Here is a 14,218-nt window from a genome sequence, read left to right on the forward strand (position 1 = left end):
CTCAGAACCCCGGAGATCCAGCTGAAACTCAGAGATCTAACACCCTTTACCTACACCTGCAAAAGGGGGGCTCACCCAGTGTAGAGGGTGCTGGGCCAGGAAATCAAAATGTGGGTTCAAATCATGGTTTTATTTACCGGCTCTGTGACCACAAGCAAGTCAGTTTACCTGAGCTTCGACTTGTTAATAGTAAAATGGGGATGATACCTGCATTGCCAGGTTGTAACAATGGGAAAATGGGGTAACTCAGATGAAAACGTTCACTAAACTAACGCACTAAGAATGTACCTGTTCCAACATAAGGTCCTCACGTGCTGAGCAACTCTCCGGCTTGTCAGAAATGAACACGTTTTCGTTAACGCTCACTGAGGACGGGCACATGCTTCATGCAGCAGGTACTGAGACGTAAACGTCACGTCTGTCTGAGGCTGCCCTGCGTGGGGCACCTGGCGCTCTCCTGCATAGATGCACGGATCTGGAGCGACCAGGAGCGCCATCAGAGATCAGACTCAATGCCGAACGAAACAAAGAAACCGAAAGGGAGCACATAGCCCAGTGCTCCGCAGAGAACAGACATTTTCATTTCCACGTTGAAAATGATCCCATGGGGGCAGTGACCTTCTGACACTTCTACTCTCAATGAGTCAGTGGACAAAGGGTGAGTGGGGATTATGTGGGGATGTCCTGGGAGGTAAGGCTGCACCCCAACTGCCTCTTCTCTCCAGGGGAGCTGGCTGAAGGAACAGCCAAAGGGATCTGGGTCAGAGAAGGCCGAACTTCCTGGTGGCAAGTAACAGGAAGCAGTGAGGGGATCGTGAGGGAGGCCAAGGCCAGGGGAAACACGCAGGACAGCCTAACAGCTGGGTGAGGAGCCTTCCTAATTCTACCCTGTCCGTGGCAAGTGAACAGAGCTTCTGGAGGCCCAAAGCACCAAGCTCTAACCAGCTCTGCCTTGGTCCTGTCTCGGCCTCGCAGCCTCCAGGCAATGTTGTGTGGCACAAGCCCAGGCTGCCTCACTGCAGCTTCCCCGGAGACGGGGCGGACGGTCAGGGTGGCACACCACATGGGTGACGCAGCGTACCACGGAGCCAACACCCCCAGGATTTCGTGGGGACCTGATGTCAGGTCCAGACTGAGCCTCAGTGTTAAGGCCCCTGTTTAGGGCCAGGCATGCTCTAATGCCCCCTCTTTCAGTGCAATGTGATCTCAAGTGGGTGACAGAACACGCCACAGCGCACGCCCTGCGAGCCTCCCAGTCTGCAGGCAGAGGGGAGGGGGCGAGGAGAATTCCCCGGAATCGGAAAGCTGCTTCCCTTCTGCTTGGGCCTGGCTGGTTTACTAGGGACAGCTGGTCCAGGGAGCCACCACATCCGTGCGTCACACCCGTCAATGCAGAGATGCGCTGCCTCTCAGTTTCATCAAGTTCCAGTGAATATTTCGGCCTGCAGAGAACCCTTTGGAACCACGAACAAAAGCAAAAAAAGCATTTGCAGAAGGAGGCTGCAGGGTCGTGAGGAGAAAATGTGGGGCCTGGCAGGCCCGGAGGGCAGGAGCCACGGCGGCAGGAAGGCTGGTTAAACAGCCCCGACACGCATGCCCTCCACTACCAGGCACGGGCCCAGGAACCAGGGGCTGTGCCGAGGCGGATCGGCCACGGCAGGTCCGGGGGAGTCAGGCGTGTAAGTGCTGCATTGCTCAGGGGAGCGGGCCCAGCCCCCGTCAGTCCAGGAACGCACACAGAGCCCTCAGGGGCGCTGGGATCCGGGCACAGGACATGGGCCCACTCCGGGGGCTTGGTGCAATGAGACAGAGGTGATGAAAAAGAAAGGAAGGGCTCTGTGATGAGGGCTGGACTGAGCGCTACAGGAAGGGAGACTGCGAGGGGAAGCCAGCAGAGCAGGGGCCTGGTCGGGAGGGACGACCACTCCCACACCTGCCTTGCAGGGTTATCCTGAGAGCGCGGCTCCCTCACTGCACTGAGCGCCCCGAGGACAGGGACGAGAAGTGTTCCTGGAGACCTGAGCGTCTACCCTCGCAGGGTTCGCTGAGCCAGAAAGGACCTAGATTTTCTCTAGAAACCGTTCAGAGTTTGGGGGACTTCCTGTCCCCTGCTTTCACGTGGAGGGACACCAGTTCCCATGACAATCCTGTCTTTGTGCCCCCGGAGGAGAGGAATGGGCACGTGAGAGAAGCGACTCCCCCGCCAGAGGGGCTGAAAAGAACAAGGCGCCCCCGGGACGCAGCACCAGGGTGGTCTGCGCCTCCTGCCCCCGCCTGGGTGGGCGAGACCCAGTCTGAGGCTCGGCTGTCACCGCATGTGTGAACCAGGCCCACCAGCTGGGCTGCTTTCAACAACAAACCAGACTTCTGATCTCTCAAGTGGTTCCCAATTCAGGTAGGAAATGGGATGTTGTCTACAGGACACCCTCAGATCCCAGGAGGCTGGAAGGCTTAGAGCACAAGGCACGCCTTTAAGACACAAATGGATGACAAAGGCCCCGGGGACGTGAAGGAGCAGGACCCTGGCTCTGAAGGCAGAGCGAAGAAACTGCAGCGTGCTCCATCGCTGCCTCCACAATACTCTGCGGCGGGTGGAAGAACGTGGATGTTTCACTCGAGTCTTTAAAAATTCTTCTTTTGATATATTTCATAAAGTATATAACACACTTCTTAGTAAGTTGTACACATATCGCTGTACATCACCTACGTGTATGTCTGTTCTGGTGCTCAATTTTTTATGATAGGGTTTGTGGTGAAAAGAAGTTCAGGGCTGTGGTTTAAGAAAAAAGACGAGAACACAGGCTCTGACCTCATTTTTTTAAATGGAGCTCTCTTTTAGCTTAGGTATCACACAAAGAACCTACAACAATGCCTGAAGCGTAGTAGTTGCTCAATGAACGGTGGCTGGTTCCACGCTTCCTGCTGCTCTCTGCATCCTGAGTGGCCTTATTTCAGTCCCAGGGAGGCAGCAGTATAGTCTGTAAGGAAGCCCCGGGTTTTGGGCGGCTCCCCCCAACGCTCCCTCTCCCAGGTCTGGCTGTGGGCAGTTCGACTTTATACTGAAAGGCCTGTTAACAGCCTCATGAGAAGGGAGGCAGGAGAAAGTCACAAAACAGTACGTGCTCCTGAGGGTTTCTGACCCTTTTTTTTTTAAAGCTTTTTAAAGACTTGATTTTATTTTAAAAATAGGCAGAATTGATTGGCTTTCTAGGGGCATCTGATGTAAGATGACTGACAGACAGGAGAACCCGGGTAATAGTCACTATCAAAGGTGTCACAGAGAAAAATACACAAAATATGATCTGTTTTTCTGCCTTTGCATGTATACTGAAATAATATATTTAATTAAAAATGTATTTAATTTTTAAAGAATCTGAATTCTTCTTGAACAAGTGCTTATAATTAATCAGTATTTTGGTCTAACCTTATTTTTCAATGGAAGATTTTTAAGTTACTGACTCAAATTCAATTCCATAATGTTGAAATTTCCTTTACTAATTTCACTTATAATGTGAAATTGATCACATGATACTGGAACCTTAGGACCAACTGTGCTGTTTTATGCATGACCTGAAAATCAGAGCTAAAATCATAATCTTCGATGTTAAGGAGGAAATTTATCTTTTTAAAATCTAGGCTATCAGGAGGTTTTCTGAAAGCAGATTTGCTTTAAAATCTAAGGATATTAAGTGGGTGCATGTTAAAGTAGTTAAGATGGCACAGCTTCCACGAACTAATCAAATGAATACGTCAATTCCCCCAGTGTCTTTCCACTGAATAAGAAGCGATTCTAAAAGCAGGCAAAGGGAAGAAACGGTGACTGCTAACCAGCCACCTTCACGGGTGCTGTGGAAATCCACTCAGTTAACATGGAAATCAAGCATGCTTTGAAACAAAAACAAATTAAAAAGGAAATGGTGAAATCTCCACAACACACCATCAGGGAAAACTGTTTGCAAACCCCACGGCAGAAAATGATTTTCAGAATTGAGCAAAAGACTCATCCTGAGGTACACAGGGAGGACGTGTTGGGGGGCAGGAGCGGCATTTTATGGGGTGAGCGTGTTTATTTAGAACATAATGCCAGCCAGGAAATGAAAACTCCTGCTCATGGACCGCCGTCTCCATCGGGCCATTCAGAAGCCCCTCTCCCGTCACAGCACATCCCTGAGGTGCGGGCCCTTACACTGCTCTGGAGAGCAGCTCCGCCTAGCCTGTGCCCGTGGATGCGTCGGGAAGTTATTTTCCAGTTCACCCTCTTATTTCTTTAACAGAGTACGAGGAGCCTAATTAACATCCACCACACAAGAAAACATACAGTGAGGAACAAACCAGTCAAAGAGCCGGACATCACAGCTCTGTGAACATGAAAGGTCCACAAACAGAGCAGACAGTCCGGGTGGGGCCTCACTGTGGATTCACACTTCAGGACATGAGGGTCATTTTTCTGGAAGGATTTTGTTAAAATCATCTTGGAGGAGGAGATGATAATGATAGCTAATACTTTATAGCTCTTGCTACGTGCCAGACGTAATTACACACACACACACACACACACACACACACACAGCCTTCAGGAGATCCTTTGTCCAGGCATCTGACTGTCTCAGTAAAATAAAATAACCAGGTACTCTAAGAAGGCTTGAAATTCTCATGATTTACAAAGGATACTAATGACTAACACACACTCTCCATCCACCGCCTTACCCACCGGCTGAGGAGCAGGGGGTGGTCAGGCCCACAGCGATGGGGCTGGGGGAGGGGAGGGGAGGACCAGACAGGCAGAGGTCAGGGGCAAGCCGAGGGCCTCTGCCCTTTGTTTTCTGATAACCACTGAGGAAAAGAGGCTTAGATAAGGGAGAGTCTAAAGCTGTGGCAGAGATGAGATTTCGGAAATATCTGCAGATAGTAACTGAGCAGCCTCTGCCTGGTTTCTCCAGAGTGGCTGAGAGCTGGTCAAACTATGAGAATACAGAGACAGGCTCCGGGCGACAGAAACGAAGATCTGAACTGGGGGTCAGAGCCACTTCATCCTTTCCACCTGCTTTGGTGCTTCCCTGTGCAGGAGGCAACAGACTTGCGTGGATCACAGTTAAACTTCTGAGACACAGAAATTTAGCAGCTGTTAACAGATGTGTTGGGATCAGGCTCCTACCAGCTTACATGAGCTAACTGTTAAATAGCCATCATTAAAAATTACATCAGATAAACTCATGATCAAATAAATTACACTAAAAACAAAGTAATAAGCACTCATAACTTCCTACTTTCCTACATCTTACTATTTTCCACGTCTCGAAGTTACGATCACTGCATTTGTGGTGAACTTACCACATAACACGTGCTAGGAAACCTCTCTTTCCCACGGCAGGCTCAGTAATTCACACTGCGGCGCAAAAATGGTCGCGGTGGGATTACTTACATCCCGTGACTGGGCAGACTACAAAGCAGGGCTTTTTTCCCTCCCAGAGAGCTGGCTGTTGAACATTCACTGGGGATGAAGATGGGGGATGAGGAGGGACAGCAGTGGCGTTTAAATGCTTCCCACAGGGTGAGACAACCCACCGCAAAGGTCAGCTTGCATCCCAGGCTCCTCAAGGGCTAAGAGCGTGGGCTCTGAAATCAGATCAAAGAGGCCCCCAGCCCAGATCCGGTGCTTTGATAACTCCATAGCCTTAGTCTTGCCAAACATTCGAAGCTCAGTTCCTCCTTTGTACAGGGGCACAGTACATCCCCCGTCACAGGGCTGGGGTGAGGAATGAATGAGCTAAAACACATAAAACTCTCTGCAAAGTGCCTCGCCCACAATCAGCAGCGATCACTTCCACACACACCACTTAACATGTCCCACTGTTTTGAAAAACCAGTAGGGGAGCACCGTAGCTGCCCCAGTTTGCCGGTGCTCACCAAGAAGAAGTCTGTGCGTCTCTGAAAATATAGTGACAACTTCAAATCTACACCACCATCAGTCACCCAGGACACCGCTTGTATACACACAGCTCCGTGACGGAGGCTGGACGGAAGATGACGTTAACTGTAACCGCAGCGTGTAAGCAGGGACGTACTGCCTGGGTCCTGCTGAGGCCAGCTGAGTTCTGAACTTGAAGTAACCAGGGAGGCTGCTAACTGGGCTACCAGAATCCACTCTAGTTTCTCCCAGCTTTGTCCTTCAAGACCGTGAAGGAATTCCTTGGAGAGACTGGAAGGATTGGAGGAGACGGTTCTAAGTGCATTCCCAGTTCAGACACGCGGGATCCGGGGTAGTCAGCCGTAAGCCGTTCGGCCTCTGGAGAGGGCTATTGACCACAACCACTGATCTTCTGTCAAGACTATTGCTCCTGACATGAAAATCAGTGGCAATCGATATCCACTTAATATTTACTGTCCAAGGCTCAGCTACCTCTAGAGAGAATTTCAAACACTGCTTTCTAACCAGCAGTTACAGACTTTGAAAACCGTCCAAAGAGCTCGTGTTTTAGGGGCCCGAAAGCACGGCCGAGGTGCGATGTGCTTCCTCCTCACGGGGCCACGGTCTTGACGCTCTGAAAGCCACTTCACAGAAAATGCTGCAATTGCCTAATATCAATCTGCATTGCATGGCTTACGTGTTATCACTGAACTGAGAATAAGAGACTTTTTAGAAATAAAGGCAGGAGAAAGCAAAGACCAATCTCTCCCCGAAAAGGCGACAATAAGGGGCGGGGTACACCGGAGGCTCGAGCCAGGTGGTGGCCGCAGACTTGGAGGAAATCGGCTGATGACTCAGGGAGGAGTCCTTCCCTGTCTCCGTGCTTGGGCGTGCGCACCACCTGGTGACTGGAGTGTGCTGGACTCTGCCACCAACTTGTTCCAGAATCTTACATCAGTTTCCATGCCCCTTTTTGAGTTTACTTCACTTGATTCATTGCAAAGAATGAAGCTTTGCAACCCTTACCGGCTAGGAGCTGAGGAGGAGGAGCTGCCAGTAAGTTTCTCACTGCCCAGACTCACCTGGCAAATACCAACAGCTACCGGCCCAGTGGAATTTTAAGTAACCAAAATGGACTCCAGGGCCAAAATTAAAACTTAGCTCTCAACTCATTTGTTTTCACTCTGAAATCAAGGATCTGAGACTTACCAGCAGCTCTGATGTTCCTAAGACATCTAACGTCAGGGACTGCATCCTTGAGTAGTGAACCCCCAGCTCTCGGTGGATTCCAGAACACTCGATGCAGGTCAGGATGCCCAGATTGGTGGAAAGCCATGTAGGGTCTGCCAAAGAGAACAGGGAAGATTGGAGCTGGTAAGAAGAGGGCCAGGGTCAGATTTTTTCTCACATAGTTACTGACCATGGAGTTTTGATTCATCGTGAGCATTGTTTTGATCCTAGATGCAGTAGGAACCCTCGTTCATCAATTACCACGGAGTTACACACATATGTACGTATCTGTCCTCCCTCCCCTTCCTACGGCTCCACCTGTCCATCCTTCCATTCACTTACCAAGGACTCTCAAGGGACGGGGCTGTGAGCACAAGAATAAACGGGACACAGCGCCCTCTAGTGGCCACTGGTCTTTGGACACCAACCACTCCCATCACCAACCTGGTTGTACCAGCCAAGGGAAGCGAGAGGAACGGCGTCTGCCAGTCTAGTACTACATGGGGAACAGTCTTAACACGCACTCGCCTGTATGTTCCCAAAGATGCTGATAATACCGACAGAGAACACGCCCTACACGCTGATGCTGAAAGTGATGTGCCGAAGCTCTGTGTTCAGCAGTTTGGTAGCAGCAGTAATAGCTCGAATTGTCAGAGCTTCAGAAATTGCAGGTGCTTCCATATAATACCTCATTTAGTGCAGGCAAGAGCGCCTGGAGGCGAACAGGGCAGGTGTCTTCACAACTGTGCTCAGAAAGGTGAAGGGTCTTGCTCGAGGCTGTGGAGCTGCACTGCAGCCCTGCCTCCTTGCATGCACTGCCTGTTTTCTTACTCACTGACGCATCCTACCATGTGCCAAGCACATAGTAGGTACTCAATAAATGCTTGACGGATGAATGCTGAATTTACTGAACACAGGGAATTCAAAAGAAAACACACTTGGGCATGTGATCACAGTCCAGAAGTACAAATCTCTTTAGAATTACTAGTTCCCTCAGAAACTCATAGCAAGTCAATACTGCAACTGTAGTCACTAGTTAACTGTGAAGTTATTTTTTAAATGTTCAAGTTACAAAAGTTTTATTCAAGTTAGGAAATAATTCTGGGCACCAGGGATTTTTCACTTCACTAGACCTTTTCTACTGTATCGACTGTGTCATGCTTTTGGTAGGTACAAGTGTACATTTTTACATCACCTGCATAGTCTTAGCATTTTAAAACAAAGATGTCATAGCTCTGACTTCTCTCTCAGAGTGTTTTAAAAGTCCAAGCACTACACTGTGCTCATCTAAGAAAAAAGCAGGATTCACGACCCCCGCCATCACCTCATCTCCTGCCAGAGACGTGTTTTGATGGTCCAAGACCCCATGAAGTAATTCCTCAAATTATCCCCAAATACAGCCTCCAGGGAAACAGAAACACCGTGGCATTCCTCAACTTCTACTCGATTTCTGTGGTGTTTGTTTTGAGTAGAAATTGTCACAGAATTAGAGGAATGAAAAGGTAAATGACCATCCTAACTACGCCACAACCTTTCTCATTTTACAAATGCTCAGAAAACAGTACTCTCCAGCTCCCCTGACCCCGCCCCCATAGCATTCCATCTTAATGACAAACGTAAGTCAACTCCTTAAACTTTTCAAATGACTGGTGTTAAAATCTATAAAGATACTCTGGGTCCATTAAAAAGGAAGCCCCAGTAGGCTTCATTAAACACAGAAAGAAAACATCTCATTTCACAGAATGTGGTAGCTGGAAGGGGCCCCCAGAACAATCCCAACTGGTTCCTTCACTTTCCAGACAGGAAAACTGACATCTAACAAAGTAAGTGGCTCTTCCAGGTCACAGACGAGACAATGGCTTAAAGCTGCTGCAGGTGTCCCACAGAGCTGTACAGAGGAGGGCGGATTAAAGCCCGGAAAGAGCTGCAGCCTCCGGGGCTAACGTAATGACCGGATGACCGTGACTTCACCTCGCTGGGCGCTCTGTTTTCATTTCTCAGAAAGCACTGAAATCGTTTCAGCTCTGTCGTGCCCCTTCACACAGCCCTGTTCGGAGGGCCTGGAGGCAAGCATCTTCCCACCCTGTCCCCCATGCAGTCTGCACACAGCTCAGTAAGCATTTGTGCGATGGGGCGAGCTCAGGCTGGGCTGCACTGAACTCTGTGTCTGAAATGACAGGGAAAATCAATGAATGGATTCTGTGAATCGGAACAGGATTTAAATGTCCTAGAGCTGGCGGGGGTAGGGTGGGGGTGGCTGGGTCACCTGGTGCCCCGCAGTCACAACACACGTCATTGCCCGTCATCCTCTGGACCTCAGAGATGATCTCCTTTGTCAGTTCCTGGACTATGTTGTTTTCTCCCGTATTGTCATCGCCCTTAAAGGCATTGTTTAAAGCTTCTTCCTTGCTGTTCTGCAGCACAGACATCCATCTAGAAAAGTAACAGTCACGCTGTGTTAGATCCCAAGGACAACTGCTGAGGCCCAAGGTCCCACCTGCCAATGACTTACATTTGACACTCCTGTTCATCCTCTGCTTGAAAGTGGTACGTCCTGTCATCTGCACGGGGAAGAGAGGTTTCATCGATTGTGAGCTTGGACAGTAATCCGCACGGTTTGTCATTAACCTCAGGGACAGCCCTAACTTCACTAGGAGGTCAATGATTTGTGTACAGTCAAGCCCTCCCTCCGGTCCTTCACGGGGGGGGGGGCACGGGGACAAGGCTGGGGACTGTGGCTTTGTAATGCAAATCGGAGAGCCAGCTGGCTCCTTGGTTCAAGTCTAAAGCAATGCAGCCGAAGCTATTCAATGAAAACCATCACTACCCTTTCAAAAGCTTTTTTTTTTAACTTGCTACAGAGTTGGCCCCCAAAAGTAATTGTTAAGGCCTTTTGAATGGTAAGGGCCTTTTCTAAGGTGTGTATCTTATAAGCTTTCTGGGATTCTTAGCCCCAAATGCATAATCTCTGTCCAATTGTGGGAAAGCATCAGAGAAGCCCAAACCAAGGAACACTGGACCAAAAAACTGATCAGCCATCTTCAAAAAAAGTATCAAGGTTATAAAAGACAAGGAAAGACACAGAACAGCTACAGACTGTAGGAGACTAGAATGAAGTAGCAGCAGCAATGTGGGGTCCTGGAGAGAAACCCAGAACAGAAAAAGGTAAAACTTGGGAAGATTCGTGGTCACCAAGCCTCGCAGCAATGTGAATTTCTGATTTTGACAGTTGCAGCTAAGGTTGGTACTATGTACTCAACAGTGTCGGATAAGCTGTGCTAAGATACCAGTATTAGGGGGACTTGGATGAAGGAGGTACAGAATTTCTGTTTACAATCAGTCCAAAAACAAAGTAAAAAAGAAAATTAAATTTAAAAAACAGAAAAAAAGAGAGACGATTCACTGTCTCCAGATGCAGTGACAAGCAGTGACTGCTCTTGGGGTGCACAGTTCACATCTGTGCCCCTCAAAATGGGCAAACACATCATCTTCTAATCGCGGTTTTAGAACTCCTTGCAAGCACTTCGGTTCTTAGAATAATTCCTGGTGAGCTGACCGGGAGGAGGCTGAGGCCCAGAGAGATGAAGGGGCAAAAACAAACACACCCAGTGGCAGAGGGGTCAGGTTTTCTCTGGGATCCAAACATGAGACTGAGCCGAGCTGAACCGCTGGGAGGTGTTGCAACCAGATCCTGGAAGAGAGTGATCGCTCTCCCTGCTCCCACCTCTACCTGGGTGTGCAGAGCTCACCTGGAGGAGGGCCGGGGTAGGGGCTGCGGTGCAGGCAGAGCCACTTCGCACACTAAGTGGATCTCAGAGTCCTCAGGGAGCCGTGACCATGGCAGGCTGTGCCAGAGGCTTGTGTCTGACATCAGCCCTAAAACCCTCCAAGTGTTCCCTGAGCCTCTCCATGGCCAGATCAGGCACAGATCAAGTAGATCAAGCAGAAAGAGGGGGGCGGGGGTGGGGGAGAAAAGTCACCCATTTCCTGTGGCTAATTCTCTGTTCTAACACGTGAACGCTGGAGAACCAGGGGAAATTCTCCGTGAAAGCTTCCAAATTAAAAAGCACTCATATGGACACTTTAAAGATGCCTATAAACCAAGAACAGTTTCTAGCAGCTATTAGAGGGAGAAGAAAACCAAGAGGAGATGGCAGAGACGGTCAGAGCCCTGACGTGACAGTGTCCTGGGAAGGGCTGCTTCTCCGCCCCAGGTCTGGATCCAATTGGCCACAAACCCTCTGCGTGGATCCAGAAAGTCACCGACTGTCGGTGGGCCTGTCCTACTCAGGGGACTGGCCTGGATCACCTCCAAGTTCTCCACACCTTCCACCAGGGGAGGCTAATTGCTCAGGACTGGAGTCTGCAAACAGTGGGGTCAATCTGAGGGCAAGAGGGTTGGACAGGGTCCCGGAAGGGCTGGCCTTGCCGCAGGGACGGCCCACCTGAGAAGCGAGGCCCGCTGGCTGCTTGATCAGAGCGGGGAACCCCTGCCTGCGGAAAGGACTGTGGAGGAGGATCCCGCGGGGAAATGACTGAGGCCAGCGGTCAGTCTGTTCCGCTTCTGGGCTCCCTGGTAAGCCCCAGATACCTGCACAGGGTGAGGGCCAGGAGGACAGGGTGGCCCGAGGGGCCTGGGAGACCCACACCTGAAACAGCATCTCGCTGCCTGCACCTGCAGCTTGACTTCTATTTCTCCAACCACCCGAATGTTTTAACAGCGCAAAGGCGACATGTGTCCCGGCAGCCTGGGCAGTCGGTGGAGTCAGACAGAGCTAGACCTGACCCCACGCCCCCACCTTCTTGGGACGCTCGTCAGATCAGGGCTCTCCTGCCCTGCAACGTGTTCCCTGATGGCTCCTGTGTGGGTCTGACTGGCTTTCACTTTTCTCCGTAACAACCCAAACCCACAGAGCACTGCCACAAAGCATCACTACCACAGACACTCCGAGGGGAGAAACACCTTTTGAAAACTAGCTGAGAATGAAACATGTGTAGGACAGGGATTCATTCTACCCAATGGAGGACATTGGGAAGAAGAAGAGATGAGAGCTTTTTTCAAAGATGTCAACGGACTCTGGCAAATTGACAGCAGTGCCTCAAATCAGACTCAGTGAGCCCTTCCAGGAATCAGAGGCTGGAGCCCTTTCTGCAGGTACTATGTATTAGGATTATGTACTGGCCACTGGAGCAAAGGACACTGACGGAACCTGGACAAACGTCCGCTTGCCAGAGCGCACACCCGTCACCAGATTACACAGAACCACCATCCGTGCATCTGGGGGACGTGGTGACTCCTGCTCGGTCGGCTGTTAGGCGAGCTCACCACCGGCTGGTCCTCCTCTGTGCCTGGCCAGCTGTTGAAACGTGCAGGTTGGGGAATGCTTTGGACTTGTTTACAAGCATGAAATAAATGCTTCTGCACACATGGTCTCTAACGGGGGCCCCCACAAGGGGTGCTGGAGTGACTGGGGCAGAAGAAGGAGGGCTGGCACCCACCTCCACGCATGCAGAACCCAGTCAGGCTTGGTTAACTACATGCCATCAGCTCCCGGAGGGTCACCCACTACTTCTCATGGGTTACTGCTTCAGAAAATGGAAAGGCCTCAAGCTCTCTGAGGGTCCCCAGCCACTGGCTGACATCAGAGTGCACCATTCTCTCCCTTTTACTGTAACTTTTTATTGCCATCTAAGGGTAGATAATCCCAGCCGTGATCACATTTTAAACTGCGGTCAATTCTCATTTCACACTGTCCTGAATGAGTGAAGGATCTGAGAGCGAGGTTTGGGGAGGAGGTAAAGGAACCAGTGGGCCTGACTAGACTGAGTGGGGCCCGGGGCTGGGAAGAGGATACGGTCAATTTTTATTTTACAGATCCGTCTAGAATCTGTAGAACAGAACAAACCCAAACCCTTCCCACACACCACACAGCTCAACATCCTCCCGCAGCTCGGAAACCACCGTGGGCCTCCATCTCCCCACCTCGCAAGGCGGACACGGTAATCACTTCCCGCACAAGTCTGCTGCGTGCACTTCACTGACAGTAAGCACCGCCCACCCGCAGCAGTCCAGTCCAGCCCACGTCTGAAGGAGCAGCCATCTCCTGCTCGGGGACACTGAGGCAGATACGACGGCACCATCTTCCCAAAATGCGTGGTCTGGAGTTTTTCTCTATAAAAGAACTCTTGTGCCCTAATCCCTAGTGATGGCCTTTGAAAGGGAGCTGGCCCCTTCCTTCCCCCTGACTGTAGCCCTGCCACCTAGAACTGCCAAGACCAAACCCACGAGTGGGGCAGGGCTGTCCTCGGAGTCAAGTCCTCCACTGCAGAGACCGACACGCAGACAATTCTGAGCGGGAAGGGAAAGCATGCAGTCACCCAAAATAAAGGCATTTCTCTTTGAGAACTGATTCTTCAAAATGCACTGTTTGAAATGGGGTTGATGCCCTAGAAGAGTTTAAAATAATCTCTCTGCGGGAGAGCGTCTGAGAAATAAACTCACGTGAAATTAGGTCAAAACACTTCTTTTCCTCGGGGTTGGTCTTCACTTGGCAGGTTAACAGGTTGAGCTTGGCAGGAGGCCGGTTAGCCTGTTGGAAGACAAAAACCGGAGATGGGTCGGAAGGAATGGGAAATCACGGGATCACTTCTTGTTAAATACAGCAGGGACAGGTTTGCAAAGACAGCTTTCTGAAGGCAGATTTTATGTAGAAGGCATGACAGAGGCACAGGGTGTCCCCAGGGTCTCAGCTCCCAGGGGTCCCTGCATGGGACACCTAGGGGCCCACGTGCCCACCTGGACAGGGGACAAGTGATGCTGGTCCCTGAGATCAAAATGCTCCCTGGCTACAGCTCTGAGACATTCTGTCCTGACCAGCTGGGAACACAGGCACCAAGTTCAGTTTCTGGTGATCTCAGAAATGTTTTCCTGAGTGTCAACACTCACCTTCAGGGAAGCTAATCTCACAGCACAGAAATGACAGAAAAATTATTTTCCCTACTTTCTGAAATAATGACAAATGATAAATTCGTAAGCCTTAACGCCAACAATCCGTCAATTCAGTTTCAACGAACCCCACC

The 14,218-nt window shown here is 50.4% G+C and overlaps 1 protein-coding gene across 5 annotated transcripts in view; it reads right to left on the reverse strand.

Moving 5' to 3' along the window:
* The window catches only part of ASAP2 (ArfGAP with SH3 domain, ankyrin repeat and PH domain 2), a 148,489-nt gene that overhangs the window by 27,928 nt on the left and 106,343 nt on the right, over positions 1-14,218 (reverse strand). For all 5 annotated transcript variants that reach the window (XM_064494745.1, XM_064494744.1, XM_064494743.1 and 2 more), the window contains 4 exons: positions 13,641-13,728; positions 9,651-9,699; positions 9,405-9,571; positions 7,118-7,251 (listed from right to left, as the gene is read on the reverse strand). In XM_064494745.1, coding sequence (XP_064350815.1) covers positions 7,118-7,251; positions 9,405-9,571; positions 9,651-9,699; positions 13,641-13,728 — 438 coding nt within the window. The remainder of the gene's footprint in view (positions 1-7,117; positions 7,252-9,404; positions 9,572-9,650; positions 9,700-13,640; positions 13,729-14,218) is intronic.

Source organism: Camelus dromedarius, chromosome 15, assembly GCF_036321535.1.
Source record: "Camelus dromedarius isolate mCamDro1 chromosome 15, mCamDro1.pat, whole genome shotgun sequence".
In the NCBI taxonomy this organism is placed as follows: Eukaryota; Metazoa; Chordata; class Mammalia; order Artiodactyla; family Camelidae; genus Camelus; species Camelus dromedarius.